At 40.1% G+C, this 22,515-nt stretch overlaps 1 protein-coding gene across 7 annotated transcripts in view; it reads right to left on the bottom strand.

The window, feature by feature from the left end:
- Positions 1-22,515, bottom strand: part of ATP2B2 (ATPase plasma membrane Ca2+ transporting 2) — a 254,320-nt gene that overhangs the window by 170,039 nt on the left and 61,766 nt on the right. For all 7 annotated transcript variants that reach the window (XM_063121200.1, XM_063121201.1, XM_063121197.1 and 4 more), the window contains exon 2: positions 2,382-2,849. In XM_063121200.1, the coding sequence (XP_062977270.1) occupies positions 2,382-2,580 (199 nt within the window). In that variant the 5' untranslated portion in view covers positions 2,581-2,849. The remainder of the gene's footprint in view (positions 1-2,381; positions 2,850-22,515) is intronic.

The following is a 22,515-nucleotide window of genomic DNA, read 5'->3' as shown; positions in this document are numbered from 1 at the left end:
TGGACAGAATATGGCTGCTTGAGTTCTCATTGGGGCTAGATGGTCAGATCATATACCTGTACCAGCTGCACTGGTTAGCAGTGCATTTCCAGGCCCAATACAAAGTGATGGTTTTGAGTCCAGGTTATTTGAAGGGCTGCCTACACCTGTATGTACCTATCCATGTACTTCAGAGGCCATGCTTGCTGGCCCACCACCAAGATCAGTAAGGTTGGTGAGCACTAGAAATAAGTGCTTCTCAATGGTGGCACCAACTTCGCAGAATTCCATCCTAAGACAGATACAGTTGGCCCCAACTATGGGCCAAAACAGACATTACTTTAAACCTCTGTTGAGCAGCTACATATTGCTTTCATTTTTACTCTAGAGTAGGTGCAGGAAGCCTGACCAGGACCCTAGCATAGAAAGTGAGGGCTATTAAGGTCCAGATCAAGGGCCCTGCACCTACTCTAAAGAAAAAAGGAAGAAAAAAGAAAAGAAAAAGGGGGTCGGGAAAGACATAGCTTCTAGATACCGTTTTAAAGTAATATCTGCTTTGGCCCTGTCACTGTTTTTAAGAAAGGTTTATTTAAAAATTATCTGTTCTCCTTGGCTTTTAATTCAAAACTTTTGTGTTATGGATTGGTATTTTGAAATGGTATTTTATTGAAATTAGTTTTATTTTAAAAATGTTTATATTTAATATGGTTTTATTAATGTATATATGCTGGAAGCCACATTGGGAAAACTAAAATGGCTAAGGGCGCAATTCTATGCCTGTGTGGCCAGCAAAACTGGCTGGGGAATGATGGGAGTTATAAGGAATTTTTCTGTCTAAACATACGTAGGATTGCAACCTAAGCTATGGATTAAATAAAATAAATGAACTGACCATAATCTTCTACATTATAATAACTGTTTCTCTAATACACTGAATAATAGTAAACCCAGATTATGAAGAAATGGGTTGGATTCAGATTGGCTGTTCCACAAACAGAAGGTTCTTCCTTACATTCATGGAAGACACTAAGATACGGTGGAAACTCCTCACTAAAGGAAGGGAATGGGGACGTGACCTTCACCACTTGCTCCTTCCCCTTGCAGCCCTCCCTGCCACCTCTAACTTTGCTTTAGTGGGTTTCTCAAATTCCAGAGCAGCTTTTAAGGAGGCACAAGGGGCTACTTTGGAGAAGAAGAATTGGCAAAAATTGCCTTCATGGCCCCTTCCCTAATCACAACTCTGGAACTCCAAACTAACAGGTCTCTGTTAGATTAAGACCTCCATGTTTGCATTATTTCATAGCATTCTATTGGCCTGATCTATACTTCAGAAGTTCACATGACTTCTTACATTTTTCAGGAGTTTCACAACCTAGCTCATGATGCAACATGTTTTGATTCATGTGCTTGTGTCCCATTTTCTTAAACTGATCTGAATTTATAATTTATACATACTTGGGTGTAAGATATTTCACCTAAAATTGGGGATGCCAATTCTCAACTCTTACTTTCCCTAAGGCAACTGATAATTGTCAACAGCTTCAATGGCCTAACATCACAAAATACAATTCCAGTGAAACATGGATATTATACCTGTGACATGGGCTGCTTAGGATCAGCATGTAAATAGATCTAGATCTTAGTAAACCTTCTGCTATCCTGATTTTTTCAGTCAAGCGGTCTGCTAAAACAACTTTTCAAACACAACGGAAGGATGGTTTTTCATACTAAACTATTAAGATTGCAGAATTCATATGGGAGCTTTTATACTATCTTAAAATCAAATATAGTTTATACTGTGCATTATATATTTAAATGAGTTACAGCAGATAAAGTGTCAAATTGTTTGAGGAAAGGTTCTGTGCATGTTCCTTGTCAGAGTATGACGCAGACTATGGTGTAATGCTTAAAGTATCCAAAACAAATTCAGATGTGTAGACAGGTGACATATATAAAGTATTATTACTGAAGAATCGTAAGATTACTATGAAAAATAATGCACTGTCTGCACTGCATGTGGATACATGGCACAATATCCTAAGTAGATGATAATTAAAAAGAACCTCATCAAGAGTTTTTCTCATGCATTTCTCTAAAAATAAACCTGCTTTAAAAATCAAATTAACATATTTAACAACTTTATAAGAGCAGCACTAATCTTGTACTCTCACACTACACAAGCTTGAACTGTGCCTATATTTGTCTCTCTCAGCTCCACTCCCTTTATGGAAGTTTTCCCCCTTTGCAACATTCTCCTGCCTATTGGGCATACCACACAAAAGAAAAGAAGAACCACTATGTGAACTCTGGTTCGTGACAGAAGAACGATCCCAGCACTGTGCACACCCAAGCACCACACACTTCTAACTCCACTGGGAAAACAAAACACTCTTATGGCTTACCTTCTATTGGAGTCGTCTTCAAGTGTCTACAGAGGCCTTCCGTGTCCCCATATGTGTCTTTAATTTTTACTACTGCTTCCGTTCCTCGAAGTTCCATGAGGGAGCGCAGTTCCTGGAGCGTGCACCCAAACTCTCCTGCATGGTTGGCCTCATTTCTTTGGTTCTTTGAATAAAAATCGCTGTTGGTCATGTCACCCATGATTGCCGGTAGTATTGCTCCACTCTGTGTGCTATATACAACTTGATGATTTGCAAGGGTGGAAATGCAAGTTCCAACCTAAGCGGTAGAACAGATCCACTCTCTGTCTCCAGTTGAGAAAGCAATGAATGACTGGCGAGCCTCTGACCAGGGAATAGTCCACAAGATGGCTGCTTTCACGGTTGCAGGCCGGTTCCACCCTTTTCACCGTTTCCCATTATGCTGCACCCAGGCTGTTGGTATCTACATGGTCATCTCTTCCTTCAGAGCTGAAGAAACAAATACAAAGCACGCATTAGAAGACTGAACAGGATTCATTCCATCACATCACTCGGAAATGGGACTTGAAGCCAGAAGTCCTAACACAGAAGGGTTTACAATGGCCCTTTAAAGATGTTTGCTGGCTCCCTCGCTGTGTCACCCACGAGGCTCAGTAGCAATTGCAGCAGTCCTTACTTTAATCAAGTCCCAAGAGCACCAGCTAAATGAGATGGCTCATGAATATTAATAAGTAAGCCATTAGTCCAACAGCCTAGATCTGCCTCTGGTAGGGGCTCTTGTTCAGACTGATCTATCAATCTTTCATCTGACAGGAACAAAAAAAAAACTCATAAAGACGGTGAAGTAATAAAAATTAATTGAGCACTATTACTTATGCTTTCATCCATTATAGAAACTATTTTCCAGTGTAAGAAAATTTGAAATTGAAAAGGGGGCATTTTCATTGCCAAGCCTGAATATATTTAAATAAATTTAGCTTTGCAGCTTTGACAGCCCACAAAGATAAACACAAACACAAGGAGGAAGATAAAAACACCTGAGTGCTTTAGGCGAAACAGCAAGTGCTGTGTGACATACAAACAGGAAAAGTTGCTCTCCTTCAGCACCACCTGTTATCTGACTCACCCGCACATTTGATACCCTTAGCATGAGAGTAGAATATTTCTTTGCTAACTCCCAAGGGAGGGAGGGGGGCAAAATGCCTACCTTTATGGGACTTTAATATTCAGACATACACACAGATGATCTTTGAGAAGAAGCTGTCGTTCTAACATATTGTAAAATTATGTTTCACAGACATGAGATACTAATGACCTCTGTAGAAATATGCTGAAGCCAGCTTTTACAGTGTGTCACTGAGAATTTAACTGAGATTAAAGGGTTTTGTTTTGCTTAAAGTGGGTTAGCGCCAGTACATAGCTTGCTAAACCCAGAAAGCATTGGAAAGGTTTTGCTGTTTTGCACAATGAAAAAGCAGACCTTTTCAAATGTTAATATGACTTCTGGATAATGAGTGATAAGCCATGTTCAGTTAAATATTAGGGCATTTATTTTTTTATTTATTTTTTGTTATAGAATAAGGATATAGAATAAGCTAATTTTGTTTCCCTCGCCCAAAGCAATGGATTTCTGGGGTAAAGTCACTGGCTGATCAGAAAGTCTGCAGGATTATGTGCACACATGGATTGTTCTCTACTTTAGCAATTATTTTATTTAATCTAGGATCCAAATTTTATTGCAGATGTGTTTTCCCCTTTGATTGCATGGCCTCATTGCTTTTATAATGAAGACATTTCATTTTACACTTCCCTTTACACTGTTGACAAGTGTAAAAAAAAAGCACTAGAAGTAGATTTTGGGGCTAAGGACTCAGTTGGACATAATGTGAGAGAACCATGATCAGGTTCTCCCATATTTGATTAGGAGACTGAGTGAGAATCGATGTTAACCCTCCTCTTTCTAGCCATTTCCCCAACCTAAATTGCACCTCCCTCCCACCACCACTATAGCTTCACTAGCGTGTCATGGTCTTGCACCTTCTTATCTTTCCTCTCTCATTTCACTCTACCATCCCCCTCGTACCCTCCATTCTTCCAATGTTATGTTGCTCTCCCGCCCAAGAGTCTCTATCTCTCTTGCCCGGCTTCGCCCATTCTCTCTGGCTGCCCCGTTTGCTTGGAATGCTCTTCCAGAGCAACTACGTACCACGAGTTACATTGTAGATTTTAAAACGCGTTTGAAAACTCATTTGTTTTCGATAGCTTTTGGTATTTTAGCTTGATTTACTGTTCTTATTACTATGATTATTCTCTTATTTCTGTTTTGTGAACCCTTTTCCCCCTTCATATGTTTTAATGTGATTTTAGGTTGTAAGCCTCTAGGCAGGGTATCGCTGTTTTATTTGTATATTTTGTACAGCACCAAGTACATTGTTGGTGCTATATAAATAAAATAATAATAATAATAATAATAATAATAATAATAATAATAATAATAATAATAATAGGAAAATATATAGGCAGTTCTGGGGAGTGATTTAGATTTTCCAAAGAGAACAGAGGGGAAGGGGTATAACATGCCCTCCACCAATAGAGTTTCCTCAGTTGAATTAGGAGCTCCACACAGATGCTTGGGGTGAGCGGGGGAGCACACAGGAGATCTTGATCGCAGATCTCTTGTATCACATTTAGCTGAGACCTTAATATTTATACTTTTAAATGGGTCATTGGATATGAAAGTTTAAGCTGTGGGACTGAATGGGATTGCCTTGCAGGAAGTGTCTAAGCACAAAATCTCTTGAGAATCTGGAATATTCATTGCAGCATTAAAAACCCAAGGACACTTTTTGAACATTCATTAGATTTGAATAAAATGTTGCAGTTTTTCATAAGGTTGCCTCCAGTTTCAGAACAGTATTTGATCTGACAGAGACACATATTTCATATTACTATAGAATTGAACTGCAGCAACCTTGATCCTTCTTCCATATGCATTTTACTTCATCTGTGATAGGAACCCTTGTATGATAGCATTCACATAGCCCAATTCACATAGCTCTAGTTTAGATCTGTTTTTCATAAGCCTGCTATGTTGGCACCACAAAGGTCTGTGCAAAAGTGGAGTATTGCTACATCATGGAACAAACTTAGAAGTAGCCATCAGCTGGGAGCCTTCTGAAAATGACCACTTCCTTTTCCTTAAGGCCGTAAATGTTGATGTATATAAAGGATTGAAGCGGTATCCTATGTTTCTCAAAGTATGTTTTTCTATAGGATAATAGTGTGCACAAGGCGCTTAAGAGCATTTCCTTAGGTTCGCACTTCCATCACTCTGCATGAACATTTGTTCCAGCTCTTGTAAATATAGTTGTGTTATTTTTGCGAGCCAACGTTAGCCAATGATGCTGTTTTCTCACATACAACAAAATAATTTGCCTGTTTAATATTTTATTTGTCCTTCAATTAAATATTAACCAACAAAAAAGCAGATAAGTCTACTTGTGGGACTACATACCTCTTATTAATGTTTATGTGATGGTTGGGATTCACTTAATGGCAAAACCCCCAGGGAAATAACATCTCCTGTGTTTTTGGAAGGCATATTGTAAAATGCAGAAAGTGCAGAGCATGACTAGCATTATCCACTGGTAATGCAGCTGTATAATCCCACAGAACAAGATATGCAAGTTTCATTTGATCCTGAAATCTCTTTTATGAAAAGTCCAGGAACTCTGCCAAGGTGCCCAGTAGTTTGCTGTGACTGAAACAAACACTACCCTCAGACTCTCACTCAGCGATTAGAGCAATTGCTTCATAGTAGTAAGGGAATCTAAAACAAGGGACCAGAAACTGGCAAGTCTCCAAAACCTGGAACAGTGAAGTTCTAGAATAGAGAGATTTTTTTTAAAAAAAAGGAAATATAATTACCCTTCATTGATTTACATACAAAAGAGGCCAACAGGGAAATAATTATTTCTTCTTGCCTATGTGAGATATGAAGCCTGAGCCTATTCCTAAAAGTTTTAGGAAAACCTGGTCTTTGCTTTAGGCCAGTGGTTCCCAAAGTGGGCAGTACTGTCCCTTTGGGGGTGGTGGGATTGCATAGGGGGGCGCTAAGAGGCAAAGGGGCGGCAGCGGGGTGCTCGAGGTGGTCTTTTCCGTACCAGGAGTTTTGGTTACAGAAGGAAATTTCTGATCGCTCTCCTGCACTATGGAGAGTGGTTCAGAAGCTCCTGGTTGCATTTCCAACATCATATTTGGTGGAATGTGGTTTTAATGTGATCTGCCTACTTCTCTCCAAGCAAAGAAATTGACTCCAGATTACTAAATGTGGTGATTTAAAACTCATGTTAAGTGACTTTAAACCAGACATTGGGAAACTGGTATCACTTCATCAAGCGATACTATTAAGAATTTACAGAATAGTGAGGTACTCTACCCTAGTTACTAAATGTGACATCTAATATTCTTGCTAAATGACTATCAGACTTTGAAAAGATTATATCACTTGATCAAGTTCATCAATTATGTTTAATTGAATAAACTAAAAAAATGTAATTAGATTTTGAATAAATATTAATTGTTACTGTTTTGGATTTTATTGTTATTATCTTCCTTGGTGGGTCATTGAAAACCGCTATTCTGAATAATGTTTTTTATAATGTAGGGTAGAGGGCACTGGGCATGAGTTTGTGGAACCAAGGGGGTGGTTATCCAAAATAGTTTGGGAACCACTGCTTTAGGCTTTCCACTTGGCTAGTTAAATTATTGCTTGGATTTCGTATGGTCTCAGCTTGATACATTTGAAGGCCAGGATCCAATGAACCACTAAACTATTGATATGAGGGCAAGGGAAAGTTTGCTTTAGACTATTATTTTAACTCCAAAAATCAAAGCACCCCATGCTGCATGACAAACTGCTTTTGAAACCAAGAGGAGTTTCAAAAGATGTTTGTGCTATGCCATGGAGCAACTATTTAACATGGGGGAGAATCAAAACACCACTAGGTCAGCCTTCCCCAACCTGGTACACTCCAGATCTGTTGGACAGAAACTCTCATCATTCACACCCAGAATTACAGTCTAAAACATCTGGAGGCACAAGGAGGGAAAGGCAGCATTACACCAATGCAAGCCATGTGTAAGTGATGGCCGCCAATTTGGATGGCTTTAAAAGGTTATTGGATATATGCCTGGAGGAGAAGGCTATCAATGGCCACTAGTCCTGATAGCTCTTTGCTACCTCCAGTATCAGAGGGAGTAAGCCTGGGTGCACCAGTTGCTAGGGAATATGAGTGGGAGGGCGCTGTTGCACCATGTCCTGCTTGTGTTCCCGGTCGACAGCTGGTTGGCCACTGTGTGAACAGAGTGCTGGACTAGATGAGCCAGTATGGCTCTTCTTATATTCTTTGTAGATGCCATTCATTAGTTTGTATCATTTTAATTTTTGTGTTTAAGTTATAAATTTGTTATGAACTGCCCCTCAGACTTCGGACAGTTTATATCCCTCCTATAATTCTTGAAGACTAATCAGAGTTGCCTTCACTCCCATAATTTAGCCTGCTTGTAAAGAAAAATATGTGAATAAACATGTATGGTCCTGAGATATTGCCGCCACTATTCCCCTGGTCTGTATCAACAAAATAGGAATTCCTGATTTTCTCATTCTTTCTATACCCAATTTAGAAGTAAGTCTTTGGCAAAAGGAGTCTGTTATTATGTATTTCCAGAGTGTCAAGTAAATGACCTCCGATCTCAGCTGAGGCCTCTAAGCACTATTCTAGTAGAGCAAATAATGATTTCTTCTCAGTCTATCTTCTTTTGCCTCAAATTGTTCTGTCACAGTTGCCAGCAGGCGGCACTTAGAAGGAAGATGATGCACTTTAGAACTCAAGGGGATGCCAATAAGAAGAAAATTAAGCAGGTCCTGCAAACCTATGCTAATCTTGTAGTCTCAATATTTAGACACTTTGATATAAACAAGAGAGATCCAAGTGCGTGTATGGGGGGGGGGAGTTGTTTCAAATAACAATATGTTATTGAATTGTAAAAGCAAGAAATAAATTAGATTTTCAAAATATGATTTGTGAAACGTTTATAGCCCTATTAAATGGGGTTATATTTTGAAATGCTCAACACTGAGGGACTAGTATTGATTCTGCCCATTGACTCATTGTTGTACTAGTTAAGGCAAAAGCAAGTGACCCTTCAACCCCAACCCCACCTCCCAGTGAATTGCCATAGAGGCTAGCCTATTTAGGCATTCAAGAATTAGCTTACTGGGGAGCGGGGCAATATCATATAGGTCACTCACTGATATAGCAACACACACACACACAAGCATCCACATGTAATGTCTGCAGGGAGGGAGGCCTACAGGTGTACAAGTGTATATGCATAAAAGTTCCACATGATCTGGAAGTTCAATGCAACTGGGGTTACCAGGAAATAAGGACTGTCCTTGTTACATACTACACAAATAACATTGCACAGCTATTATGAACAGCCTGGAATGCAAATATATAACCTCTAATTAATCCAACTGTGCTAGGAGGGCACAGTGGTGAGTCACTGAGGTAGAGACTGAATCTCAAACTACCAGTTGGCTTTCATTTGCTTATGGTGCTGCTCAATAAATTGTTCTGAGTTTCCCTTGTCAGAACAATATTGTCCCATGCATAAGGCAGTTTGTTACTAAGTTTGCAGAAGAGGAAACATGGAAAATCTGGCTCTGATGTACTGGCAACAACAAAGTAGTATAGATTTTTCAAGCACTAATTAACAAACTATATTATATGTGCTTTAGGGCGCAATCCTATGCATATTTAGACAGAAAAAAAGTCCTACTATTCCCATGCTGGCTGAGGAATGCTGGCAGTTGCAGGACTTTTTTCTGTCTAAACATGCATAGGATTGTGCCCTTAAATACATGTTTATCAGCATGTAACTTTGCACTGAACTGAAATATAAAATGCAACAATTCTAACGAACTGAACATTTTTATCAATACATCCATACAGCAAACATTTTAAGATAGCTCAACACAATAGGAAAGAAAGCCCAAATAACAGAGCATACACTGAGAAGAAATGTTTCATCCAATACCAGAAATGAACAAGAAATGAGAATTTATTATCCATTAATTTAAAATATTTTATGGTGCATTTAAAGATAAAATAAATAATAATAATAATTTATTTATTTCTTACCCACCTCTCCGATTGGATCGAGGCGGGGAACAACAGCAATCATAAAATACATAAAATACTGATTAAAAACATAGCATACACTGTTAAAAACATCCTAAAAGCACACTAAAAGCATCCTAAAAGTATCCTAAAACTCTACTGGATAGACCTGCCGGAAGAGAACGGTCTTGATAGCTTTCTTGAATGCTAAAAAGCAGTTCTTTTCATTATTAGTAGTAACTATTGGGCCCATTCAGATGACACCGTAAACCCTGCTGGTTAAGGGTTTTTGATTAAGCTGCAGGGTTTACAGTGCTGTGTGCAATGTGTCTTCTTTAACCAGGTGCACCTGCTAACCACATTATGGCCGGCTTCACTAACCCTGTTCTGTAGCAGGGTTAGCAGCACCAACTTTGGCTTAAGGTATCATGTGAGATGCGTCTCTGGTTAAGGGACTGAAATAATAGAGCCAGCAGTATAGATCAGCCCTAATAGCTTGGGCTGCTCTAGACTGCAGGCTCACTCTTTGCTCCTTAATTCTGCAGTGTTAGCATGGCCGCGGCAGCCACCATTTAGCATCACCACCCTCATTTTTCAAGTGCTACATGCCTTTTCCAGGGCCGAAAATGGTGGTGAACTCAGGACAGCTCTGGAGACTCCTCAAAATGGCTGAATGCATATATCACAGTGGGATACCCTCCCAAAGTGGTGGCGAGCTCGTGGAGGTGCCGCCACACCTTCTGTGTATAGAAATGGGCTAGCATGACTCCTGGCTGCTGAAAGGATCAATAGTCCTGAATAGTGATCACCGTTTGAGCCACAGAACACAGGGATCACTAGCTTCAGCAGGTGCATTATAGAAGTAATGGCTGCTGACTGTAGAGATAGAACTAAAATGGCAGGTACAACTGCCAGCTCCCATAGTGCAAGAACTGCTGGGATATGGGGCAGGGCATTCGGAGGACTTAGGTGCTCATGTAACAGGTTTGTGGTTAGCATGTGGTTAAGGAAACTGGTTACCGAACAGGATTTATGGTGTCGTGTGCAAACGTTCAACTTGTGGTTAGTGCTAACTAAAGAGAAGCATGGTTAAGCCCTCAGTGTAGTCTGAATGGGCCCATTAAGACTCTTTCAGTTCTTTGGAGGCTTTCTCCTACAGTAAAGAGGCTTCCAGCACTTATATTACTGAAGACAATATTAGCAATTCAAAACAATGGATGGAAGATTAACTATTTCAGCAGAAACAACTAATAAGCATATCTGTGCAGAGCAGTTCTGAGCATCTCTAATCAGAATCTAATCTTTAATCCCCTTAAATTTCATAGGACTTACTCCCAGGAAAGTGCATGTAGGAAAGCTTCTGTCTTTTTGATCCTGTGTCTGAAGCCGAAACCATTCCAACAGGTATCACAAGTAAAACAAGAGTACTTCTATATTCTTTACTGCTACCCAATCATTGCTCTTCTTCAGTAATTATGGCTTTCCACATTTCGACAGAAATAGCACTATTTTTGTGTGTACCTGTTGCTATATTCTATCCACACTAAAGGGCATAACATAGGGTTGTATCCGGTGGTGTCACTCTAATAGGACAAATTATGTTGCGCGAGCAGAAACAAAGTTCTGAACCATGCACAAGGAGAGAATCCAACTAAAATTCCACTTGCACAATGTTATATTAGTACGTCTAACTTTATCAAATTTGATTTTTTCCCTCAATTCAAATGAATCCATTAATTGCTTTCACCCAGAAGTGTTTTGCCTTTATTGTTGTTGTTTTACCTTAATCACAAAACATTCTCTTTGTGTTTGAAATTAACAGCAGACATCTCAAGGGAACATGATGTTGTTTTATACAGACAGACAGAGGTGATGCCCTGCTTTCTGGCTCTAAAGCCTTACTAATTAATGCTAATTGATGGGCACACAAGATGTGTTGATGTTCCTAGATTCTGAAATAAAGATCACACCTATTTCCTAAGGTGGAGCCTGAAGAAAACAGTTTTGCAATTTCAGTCTGATCAGAAAAACAGGGAGACTGAGACTTAAAGCCACCTTGTTGCCGTTGTTTTTGGGGACGGATGATGTACAAGCTCTAGACCGGCTTAATATCGACAACCATAAATGAACTTATATCACAATAAACAGCCTAAATCTACAATACTGTTTTGTTGAAAGGAAATGGAACCTATAAAAGGAAGAAGGCTCCTACTACGCAGAGGAGTGCAGTATTCCAAACTTTTTATATATAAAGCACTAAAATAAATTATGACATTCATACGTTGGTGATTGATGGTGTTCAGATACTGCAAGAAGCTTTTATAGTTTTTGTGAACTACCCAGAGAGCTTTGGCTATGGGGCAGTATAGAAATATAATAAATGAATAAATGAATTGAATAATAAGTTGAAGTGTGACAGTCCAAAGGTATTGTATTTCCAGTTTTTGGAGTTCCACTGTAATAGTCAAAGGTGAAGTTGTATATGACAACAGAACTTGTGCATGACTATATCCATATCCTCTAAAGCCACTCCCAGATTTAAAGCACATTCCATATGTTGGTCAATTAGTACAAGTTTCTATACTGTTCCACATTAAATGACTTCACATATGGTGCTAAGAGCTATCACTCAAGAGAACAAAAAAAAAGCACTGATACAGCAAAGCCAGCAATTTACTGTTATCTTTACAAATTAAGTGCATCCTTATTATATTGTTTTATTTTATCCTGTTAATTACAATTAAAAGATGAGATGGAACTGCATAATTTAAAGTCAGTGGAATACAAGATTTGTGCCCGGTATGTCTTGAAGACTATCAGTAATACTGAAAATATGGTGTAAGATTTTTTTAAGGTTTTTTTTTAAAGAAAAACAACAGTAAATAACTAAAATTTGCTTTTTTTTAACTGACCAGTAAAGTAAAACTATTTTATAATTAGTCTGTTTCAGAAAACCAACAGCTTTTCCATTTCAGCAACATTTGAGAGAAACTTCTCAATGTTTCTATTTTTATCTTGTTGCATTCAAATTATGTACAACACAAAGCCACTGATGTAGGGTATAATTTCCCCTCAAGTGCACTGTTTGAGTCAGTAGCTCTGAGAACTAAAATGATAAAAAAAAAGCAGCAGACTTCAAGTGTTGGGCAGTTCTGGAATCAGTAAAATGAAAATCTCCATCAAAAATGATCACATATGTGGATTAAAAATAATATAACTATTGGCATGCATCCCATAATTAAATGATGCCTTAAATGAACCTAATTTTAAAAAGATACTCATGGCCATCACTTCATCTTGGTTCAATTTATTTCCATTTCTGGAAAAAAACTGTTATTGAGAGAAAGATGATATTTAAGGGAACAATCCTATGCTCTAACTATGCTGGTCAAGGAGCCTTAGGATTTAGTTTGAACCGCTTCCTGAATGATTGCTGCAGACCTTTTGCTGGTGGATCACTAGGGATTAGGGATGTATGAAAAAAAATTCAGTTCATTTTATAGCAGAATTTACCCAGTCTGTACCTTCAGGAACCAAACATGGACCTGAACTCAATCTGCGGTCAAAGTCTGTACAGGTCTGAGCTTACAACACAATTCATACAACAGCAACTGAGGGCATGTCTACACCAGGGGGTTGGACAGAGGATCTCGCGATATGCACCCGTCATTATTATTTTCTTGAAGATGAAAAGGTGTTTTTTAAAATAATAATAATAATATTTCTATTCCCTACACCCCACTCCCGATGGTCACGGAGCACTTGAGGAGCTCTGTGCCCGGCTCCCAGCTCCTCACAGTTACTTGCCAAGGAGCCAGGATGAAACTGTGATGGCAGCCCACCCCTCCCGCAGTCTCGGGATCATCCCAAGACCGCAGAAAAAGTTGGGATAAAAGTGTAGGGCAAACACCAGTTGCTAGGGAACATGAGTTGGAGGATGCTGTTGCACTCATGTTCTGCTTGTGGATTTCTGTTCAACAGCTGGTTGGCCACTGTGTGTACAGAGTGCTGGACTAAATGGACCATTGGTCTGATCCAGCACTGCTCTTCTTATGTTCTCATGTTCATGAAGGAAGCCCTCTGCCCAAACTCTCTGGCTTCAAAACAAATACTGACATGGTGAATTGCTAAAAAAAACAAAAAAAAACTACATGGACTTTGCCTTGTGACCTCATATGCAAACACCCAACTGAAACGTCTACTATGCCAGCATAGACAAAACACCCGAAGCTGATAAACAAACCAGGGGGAAGGGACCCAACTTTCAAAGTTTGACTGCTTCAAACGTGATATCTCTTCCCTTTCCAACATATCAGTTGTGTAGTGGCTAAATTGCATTGGTTACCAATCCTTCTTTCCATAGCAGCTAGTGTATCCCATGCAGCAAGCAGAAAATAAGTGTACACTGTGCACAAAGGGGTGAACATGAAACCCCATTCAGGAGAGCTTTCAGCTGGTTACTATGGAGCACTCCATTTCAGACTATTTGCTACTTCTAGCCAAACACTCATGACCCCTTTGGCCTAGCTTAGCTTGGCCACATGGAGGAGAACAAGCAGGTATCACATGCAGAATCTGTGGGAACTGTATGGAAAACTAATAAGTGATGCCTGGAAGAATAGTGGACAATTTTTGTGAATGTGTGCATCATAAAATGCACAGAAGAACCTCCATTTACTTTCAGATCATTTTGTTTAAACATATTCCCCACAGTGACATCTGTGCTTTCCCAAATATTTCCACATTAAAGCATGTAAAAAAGCACAGTATTCTGTTGCGAGTGTGTGAGTGGAAATAAAGAGACGAGACATGTAAATATGGTATAAAATTGGGCCACATTTATTCAAATTAGATCTGCAAAGGACTAACTGGGTGGGCAGCTAAACACAGCCAGCAACTAGCTGGGCTGTTATTGGGCGAAAAGATTCCAATCCTATTGAGTGGCATCTGCCGATCGCCACAGACAGGACTGCCCCTTTTGGGGAGGAGAGGCCTTCCTGTGTCACCCCCTCCCGGGCCATAAAACCCAGGTGGGTTAGGGAAGTTGGCCTCTCAGGTAACCCTTATCCCCCCACTGAGGCCCTCAGAGATTACCATCATAGTGCCACAGAACGCACACCATTCCTGAATTCCCTCATTTTGCCCGCCCCCCCAGCCTAATTAACTTGTGACCAAATTGACCTAACCTTTAAATCAACCAACAGATTAACCTAAGACACTCCTGCCCCAATTACAGTGTGAAGTAGGCAAAAAGACCCCTAGTCAGCCGATTAAATAAGGGCCAAAAATTCCTACTTGGCCCCCAAAAGGATGACCAGAAAAGCCCACGCTGCATCCAGGGAGGGAGCCGTGATCCGAAGAGGCTGAGGTAGGCGTCCATGGGCAGTTACAGCACCGCAGACTCCTCCCTCAACAAGTGGGACCACTTTCCCACAACCAATAGGGGCAAGTAAAAAAGTCCCGCTCTTCCCCCCACCATTGCAATAAGCCTCCCTGCAGCTAGGCAAGCATCTCTCCCCCCTCCCTTTCATAACAGTAAAAGCGATGTCACAAAAATCACTGTGGCTGCTCTTGTTTATCTCTTTCTGCAGCTGACCTGATCTTTCATTTAAAAGCAAACTAAGGAACACTGGTTTTCTGTAGCTGCTTACCCCTGCTGTCATTCAAGATCCAGTGTATTGTTTAAACTGGAGCACTAAGATTAATATAATCAACTACTCAGATCAAAGTCGAAAGAAATTCCTGCTGCAATATCAAAATTCATATTCACATGGGATTAGAATGGTCAGAAACTAGTTGGTTCATTTAAAAAGGGACAGAAACTGCTAATAATGCAGAAGCAACAGTAGTTGATGCCAACAGCTTCTTGCTCTTCCTAACTCCACACAGTTGAAATAAATATGCATAAATCAAGCCAGTGCACATTGTCTTTTAATTCTATTAATCAGCAATTTCCCAGTGCTTCTTCAATGCAAGGGATTTCCCACTGCAAGTAAGAAAAATAATACTCCACAAACAGACAAAATTTCCCAGAATGTACCTATATTACCAAACAGTCATTAAACCATAGATTTATCTGAATAAATGGGTGAATCTAGAAGTGCCTTCTCTGAATTGGCATATCCTTGTAGGCACTATGAGCTGCCAGGCCTTGAAAGCAGCCAACGTGCTAATTTGCATTCTCTCCAAAGGGAGAATGTGGCAGATTTTGCCAAAGTTTATTTGAATGCTGAGGGATAGTGTCAGCTTGTCCAGTGCGGAAATATTTTTCGTGTATACAAGGAGAACTGGTGCCATTTCCAAGCATTGGGATAATCTCTGCATATTCAATAATTCTCAAAAGCAGAGCTTTTTCCTGCCTGAAAGACCATTGCATGGATCCCCAATAAAAACTGGGATGGTTCCAGATTTAGTCATACTTAGAAATCAATGAGATGTGAGCTATTCAGCTTTCTTTGCTTTTCATTTTGCTTTTTTATATATATATTACCGTAGATTGATTTAGACAGCCTATTTTGAATACTTTTTTCTGCTTTATTGATGTACTGTTGTTATATGCTTTTTTGGTTTTGTTTTGTTTTAAAAACCCAATTACATCTCTGTAATGCACACCTATGAAAGTTTGCTCAGCAGTAAGTCACACTGTGTACGCACAGGATCACAGCTTTATCCTGTTTTATGTTAGAGTTATCTGAACTCTGTAATTCCAACTGGGAGTTTTATTTAGCTTTTGATGATGCCAAAACTGTGTCAAGAAAACTCAAAACAATTTAGACTTGAGTCTCAGTCCATAGGCTATTTATTTCTCAGTTATGGTAACCATAAAGTGATGTCAAGGAACAATCATGCTGCACCTGAAGAGGCAGTTTTAGAAATATCACAACAACTAGGGGTAAACTGAAACTATTCCCGGTTTGTTGTAAACAAGTGTCAAAAACTGTTTACCCTCTTAAAATAACTTTTGGTCATTTGCAGTACTCTTTGCTTTGGTTGCAATCTATTTATTTGTTACATTTACATCTCACTTTCCCCCCCAAAAGCCGAATGGCAAACTTGATCCTCCTCCTTTATTTCATCCTCACAACAACCTTGTCAGGTGTGTTAGGCTGAGAGTCCATGACTGGCCCACATGGCCAAGTAAGGACTAGAACCCAGGTCTCCCAAGTCCCAGCCCCAAAGCCTAACCATACACCACACTGGCTCCCCATACAATGCTAAACACACTTAATACAGAGTAAATCCAATTGAAAACAGTGGAATTTACTTCTGAGTAAATATGCATAGGATTGCAAAGCCCATCATTTAAATTGTTCTCACTCATAATTGCCTTCACCTACTCTCTGTAACATCATCTGTTACTAAATCTGATTTGCTAAGTGGCATTGCATTGTCCTTCTGTTCATTATGTAATCCCTGACTGTTTGGGATCACCCATGTAAATAATCCAGGAATAAGGAGGAGGAGGAAAGGGTGTGTGTGGATAGCGCTGAAGCAGCAGCACCTGCTGACAGAAAACTAATAGTACGGAACAGGATTCAAAACCTAAATTAGGAGTAGGCAAAGTGGTGTGATCCAATGTTTTGCACTACAGTTTCCAGGAACTCTGATCATTGGCCATTCTCTCTTGGGTTTATAGGAGTTGTAGCCAGAAACATCTGGAGAACCTATCCCTGGGCTCTAAACTGTTTTCAGGAGAAATTACCGTCCCACCAAAACTGAAACTGCCGAATATTCAGTGTAACCAAAGTCATTTTCTTGAGGACCCTGATTTCTGATCACTTCTGTATTTGTGCAGCCTTATCCAGTTTAGGGTTTGTCTATAATACATGCAAGAAGGTCATTTCTGCATGACCCAGGCAGAATTGGGTTTCTATCACTTAGAAGCATATGGGAAATTGCTCTCTGGGAGACCATCTCGGCCTTAACTGAAATCAACAGGATCTGGATGGAGAGGCGGGTAAGAAATAAAATTAGTAGTAGTAGTAGTAGTAGTAGTAGTAGTAGTAAAGCAAAATAAATGTCATTTTAACTTTACTGCAGAGGGAAGGCAATCTGGTGCCCTCCAGAAATCTTGGATTATAGCTCCCGTAATTCCTGACCTTTGGCCACATTGGCTGAGGCTGATGGGAGCTGTAGTCCAAAACATCTAGGGGGCACCAGTTTGAGGAAGGTTGATCTAGTGGCATTCTAACTCTGCCACTTGTAAGAAGTTTCAAATCTGGAATTCATCTGAAATTTTCACCTGAATTCCTCCAGGATTTTGGTGTTCCAATTTCTTGTTTTAGTTTTCAAACTGGAACTGATGCATGAAGAATCCTCCATCATTGGGCCTGGCCAGGGAAGACAGTCTCATAAAGATATGGTTTCCATTTTTTACTTTTGTTGACCAAAAAGAAAATGACTTCAGTCCTCTAGTCACACAGCATTCATTTTGGAGAGATGTAATGTCTTAAGATTGGATTATATATCTTATGTAACTCCAACAAATATAACTTTGGACCTAAAAACCTGAGTGTGGATGTTTATACAGCTCTTGTACTCTAAAGTATTGTTTAAAAAAATCTGGAAAATTATGCAATATGCAGTTTGCCACAGCTTTTAGTTCCTTCTGTTCGTTTCATGTCTTTCACCCATTCTACACTTCTAATGTGCATGTGTACATTGATCAAACACTGCAAAACACACACGCGCACACACACACACACACAATTCTGATGTAATCACACATACAATGGCTTCTAGATTCTTTCCAATGTGTATATTCATTCCTATGCACTGCTAAAACACCACAAAAAGTTATTGCTGCTATATTCCCATAGAGATATTGCTTCTCATAGAGATATACCTCCCATAGAGTAAAGAGACAAAACATCTGTTCCCAGAGAAAAACAACTTTATTTAAAGTTTAAACCTAGGGGATCTGCAACAGGCAAATAGCCTAATACAACTTCCTCTCTCTAGTGCAGGCAGCATTTATTATTATTATTATTAATAATAATAATAATAATAATAATAATAATAATAATAATAATAATTTATTGCATTTATATCCCACCTTTTTCCTCCAAGGAACCCAAGGTGGCATACATAATCCTCTTACTCTCCATTTTATCCTCAAAACAACAACCCTGTGAAGTAGGTTGGGCTGAGAGTCTGTGACTAGCCCAAAGTCACCCAGTGGGTTTCCATGGCCGAGTGGGGACTAGAACCCAGATCGTCTGACTCCCAGTCTGACACTTTAGCCACCACACCACACTGGCTCTCAATCATATCAGTCTGTGAAAGAGAAGTCTTTCTTGTTCTACCCAATCTTGAGGGGGGGGTAGCTCAAAGCCAATGGCTAGTCTCTCACTTCCCAAGGCGCCTCATGATCTGCAAGTTAAAATGCGGAGGGGGAACTACCTACTTCATCACCCGGTGAGCCTTGGGTAGAAACCAGCTGGAGGGGGGAAGCAAAGTTTACCCTGCTCGAAGGACCCCTTTTGTCTCAAAAGTCCTTGGTGGGGTGGGGAGCAATTCCCCCCCCCCATACAGCCATTTTTCAGCAGGGTGGCTTTTTCATTTCCCATACAAACCTATGGTGCGATTCCTCATAGGCTTGCATAGGAAGTGAAAAGCTCGCCTGCTGAAAAACCTGCCACCAAGGAGCCCTGGGTCAACAGGTTCCTTGGTGGAAGTGAGCTTCACACTCCCTCCAGACTATTTTCAGCCGGGGGGGGGCCTTTTTCTTACCTCATGCAAATGCATGAGAGTGCTCCATTCCATCACATGGAGATGGGGAGAGAGGAAGAGGAGTCAAAGAAAGAAAGAAAGAAAGAAAGAAAGAAAGAAAGAAAGAAAGAAAGAAAGAAAGAAAGAGAGAGAGAGAGAGAGAGAGAGAGAAGCCCAGGGGAGGGGAAGAATAGAGAGACAGAGATGGAGACTTGTTCGGTTTTAGGGTTAACCCTCACATAATCACGTTTGCCTGGTTCACATGACACAACAAATCCCTAGTGTGGAGGGGTTGCATATTCAATATGGAAGCCTCACGTGACCCACACGTGCCGCAGCCTCCCGTGGGCTAAATAACCTACAGTGGGCTGTTGTGTCATGCAAACGGCCCCAATGAGTTGGTTGCAGAGGTGCCCTTCTGCCAGCAGAAGGCCTCTTCTGAGTGCCAAAGATTCTTGCGCAAGATAGAAGAAATCAAGACGTGTACTTCCGTTTGTGCAACAAGATGCACAGTCTTTTGCACAACATCACACAATGTATTCCACTAGCCTTTGCAAAATTGTTTACAGAACTCCTGCCATTCCCAGAATTTCACCTGATTGCACATCTTGGAATACAACCCAGTGGGTAATCACAGACATTACACCATGCTATTCTCACTGACATATTCTCATTGACAACAGAATGACTGGGTATGGACACCATGGGTTATGTGAGGGTTGCTTATGCTCACCAGGTTGCATGATACAACAACTCCCAAATGATGGGGCAGTGTTTATTGGAAGAATTATACATGCTTTGAAATTCCTGCAGAATATGAAATCTGGACATTGTTCATGGCCCAATGGATGGTGGGTGCAGAGACTGCAAATATATGATAGCAAAGGAGTTAGAATAGATTATGTTTCTCATTGGCAAACAACCCAAACGGGTTTGAGTGTAGTGATTTAGGGTGTAATTGATCTTGAATGCAGCAATAAGAAACTCAATTGTGAGCACAGAGAAATCATAACAGAGTTGCACATAAGGGAAAACATTAGGTCATCCACTCTTATCTCTGTTTCAATATATCCATCATTGCACTTTATTTTATGTTAATCCTCGCCTGTCCCCCTCCACCTGGTATTGATGCCCTGAGTTGGGATTTTTCAAAATACTGCAGCAGTAATCTAACCCTATACTACGGAGAGATGAGGCCTTATCCATTTTCCACAAAGTCCCCTGCATGGCTCCTAATCCAAGCATTGTTGACCCTCCTGGGCATCTTGGCCAATATTCCCAAACTGAAACACAAGCAAAGAGATCTTCACACCCACTCTATGTCTTTTGGACTGGGTGTAAAGAACAACAAATATTTCTCAGAAGAAGAGCAAATATGCTATCGTGGCTCCAGCGGGGCTGGGGACTTGTAGTAGTGGGAGATATTCTTTTCTGCAATTTTTCCAACTGTACAATATCTTTGTTTAGGTTCAAGTGGAGCCTGTTCCTTTTGTACAGGCCCAGCTTGTCTCAAAATGTTCCCCAGTACCTAACAAATCCTCCCTACACCACTATCTCATCCTAGGGTGCTAGGGTCCCAATCTGGATCACCCCTCCCCCTGTACTTACACATTAGTAAGTAAAGAACAAAAAGACATAGCTGCTTAAAGTAACGTCTGCTTTGGCCTCTGAGTTGTACCTCTATTTTGCACATGACCAGATGTTTACTTTGTATAATATGATAAATACAAAGCAGTATCTCCAGCCACCAAGATATTAATTGTTTGTGTGTGCCTGTGTAGGAAGCAGTGCTATACTAAACAGGTTTAGTCCCTTCTGCAATACATGCTTGGCAACTGCAGCCAAAAAACTGCATGATGACTGAACACTTGCTGGTAATGTTAATAACTAGGTTATTATGTAACATGCTGCCATTGCCTAATACCCATTGTCATGTCCCGCAATAATAAGCTGTCGATGTTACAACAACACCAATTAAGGATCTGTTAATTGTCTTTCAATCAGGTATATACTTCTAATGTCTAATTAGCATATACGAGCAGCAGTGTTTGCATCAAAGCAAAAGATTTAGTGGCAAAGGTGGAAATTCCCTTTCCCCTTACTGAAGTTCAAGTAATAAATCAAGGAGAAAAGCCCGTTCTGAGAACAATCTACCAACATTTATTCATAACAGAGACCAGCACTACTAAATCATAAACTAAGGCCTAATATTAATAGTGATTAATGATGAATATGCTTCATACAAAGCTCTAAAGGCTAGCTAATCCTAAAAATCAATTCACACATAAAACAATAAGGATATGTTGGAAAATAAATAAATAAAAAAATTTTAAAAAGTAAAACAATAAGGATATGATTACGCCAAAAATTAAACATTTTTCAATCCCATTCTTTTTTCACAGGAAGTATATGAGCACACATTTGACTCTTTCAATGATATTACAAGGACTGAGAAGTAATTAACATCGGCTGGATTGTGCCCTAAATGTTTCTTTTAAATTTTGAACATTATACAAGAGTAAGAGTTGCTTTATGTATTCATCATATTTATTAAATACATTACAGAGACTTTAAACACAGGTGACACTGAGGTTTGTTTGTTTATTTGTTTGTTGTTGTTTTACAGCACTCCTGTGACTTTAACAGGACCATGACAGATAGATAATCAACAGGAGAAGATTTGTCTAGCATTTTTTCGATACTGAGCAATATTGCAACAGTTGAGCTTGGGAAACACCACATGACAGCACAATCCAACACATGTCTCCTCAGGAGTAAGCCCCACTGAAGTCAATGGTGCATACTTCTACGTAAAAATATATAGCAGGGGTGGACAATCTGTGCCGCCCCCTCTCCGCCCAAGACCTTAATTGCAGTCCCCACCCTCAAGTGCCTCAACCTGCCTCCACTGGCACCAAATTCTGTCCCTCAGCAATCTTGATACAGATTGCTCTTTATTCACTTGTAACAGGAATGTGGGAAGAGTGATCTGTATCTGGGGGAACGAGTGGAGAAAAAAGATGCTGGCTGTTTCCCCTTGCTGGAAGCAGAGCTTGAGTGGGTAGCCAGCTTCATTTTCCTTCACCGTTCCAGGCAGGGGAGGGCATAAGAGGAGAGATGTGCACTTGACTGATGCCTCGAAGGCAGGATCTACACTACTACTTTAAAACGGTTTATAACAGTAGTGACAACTGTTGGGGCCCAGGACACACTCCATAGACAGTTTTCAAATCGTTTTCAAAGTGTCACATACTGCT

This window comes from Elgaria multicarinata, chromosome 3 (genome assembly GCF_023053635.1).
Source record: "Elgaria multicarinata webbii isolate HBS135686 ecotype San Diego chromosome 3, rElgMul1.1.pri, whole genome shotgun sequence".
Classification (NCBI taxonomy): Eukaryota; Metazoa; Chordata; class Lepidosauria; order Squamata; family Anguidae; genus Elgaria; species Elgaria multicarinata.
This window is presented reverse-complemented; position numbering and strand designations above follow the sequence as displayed.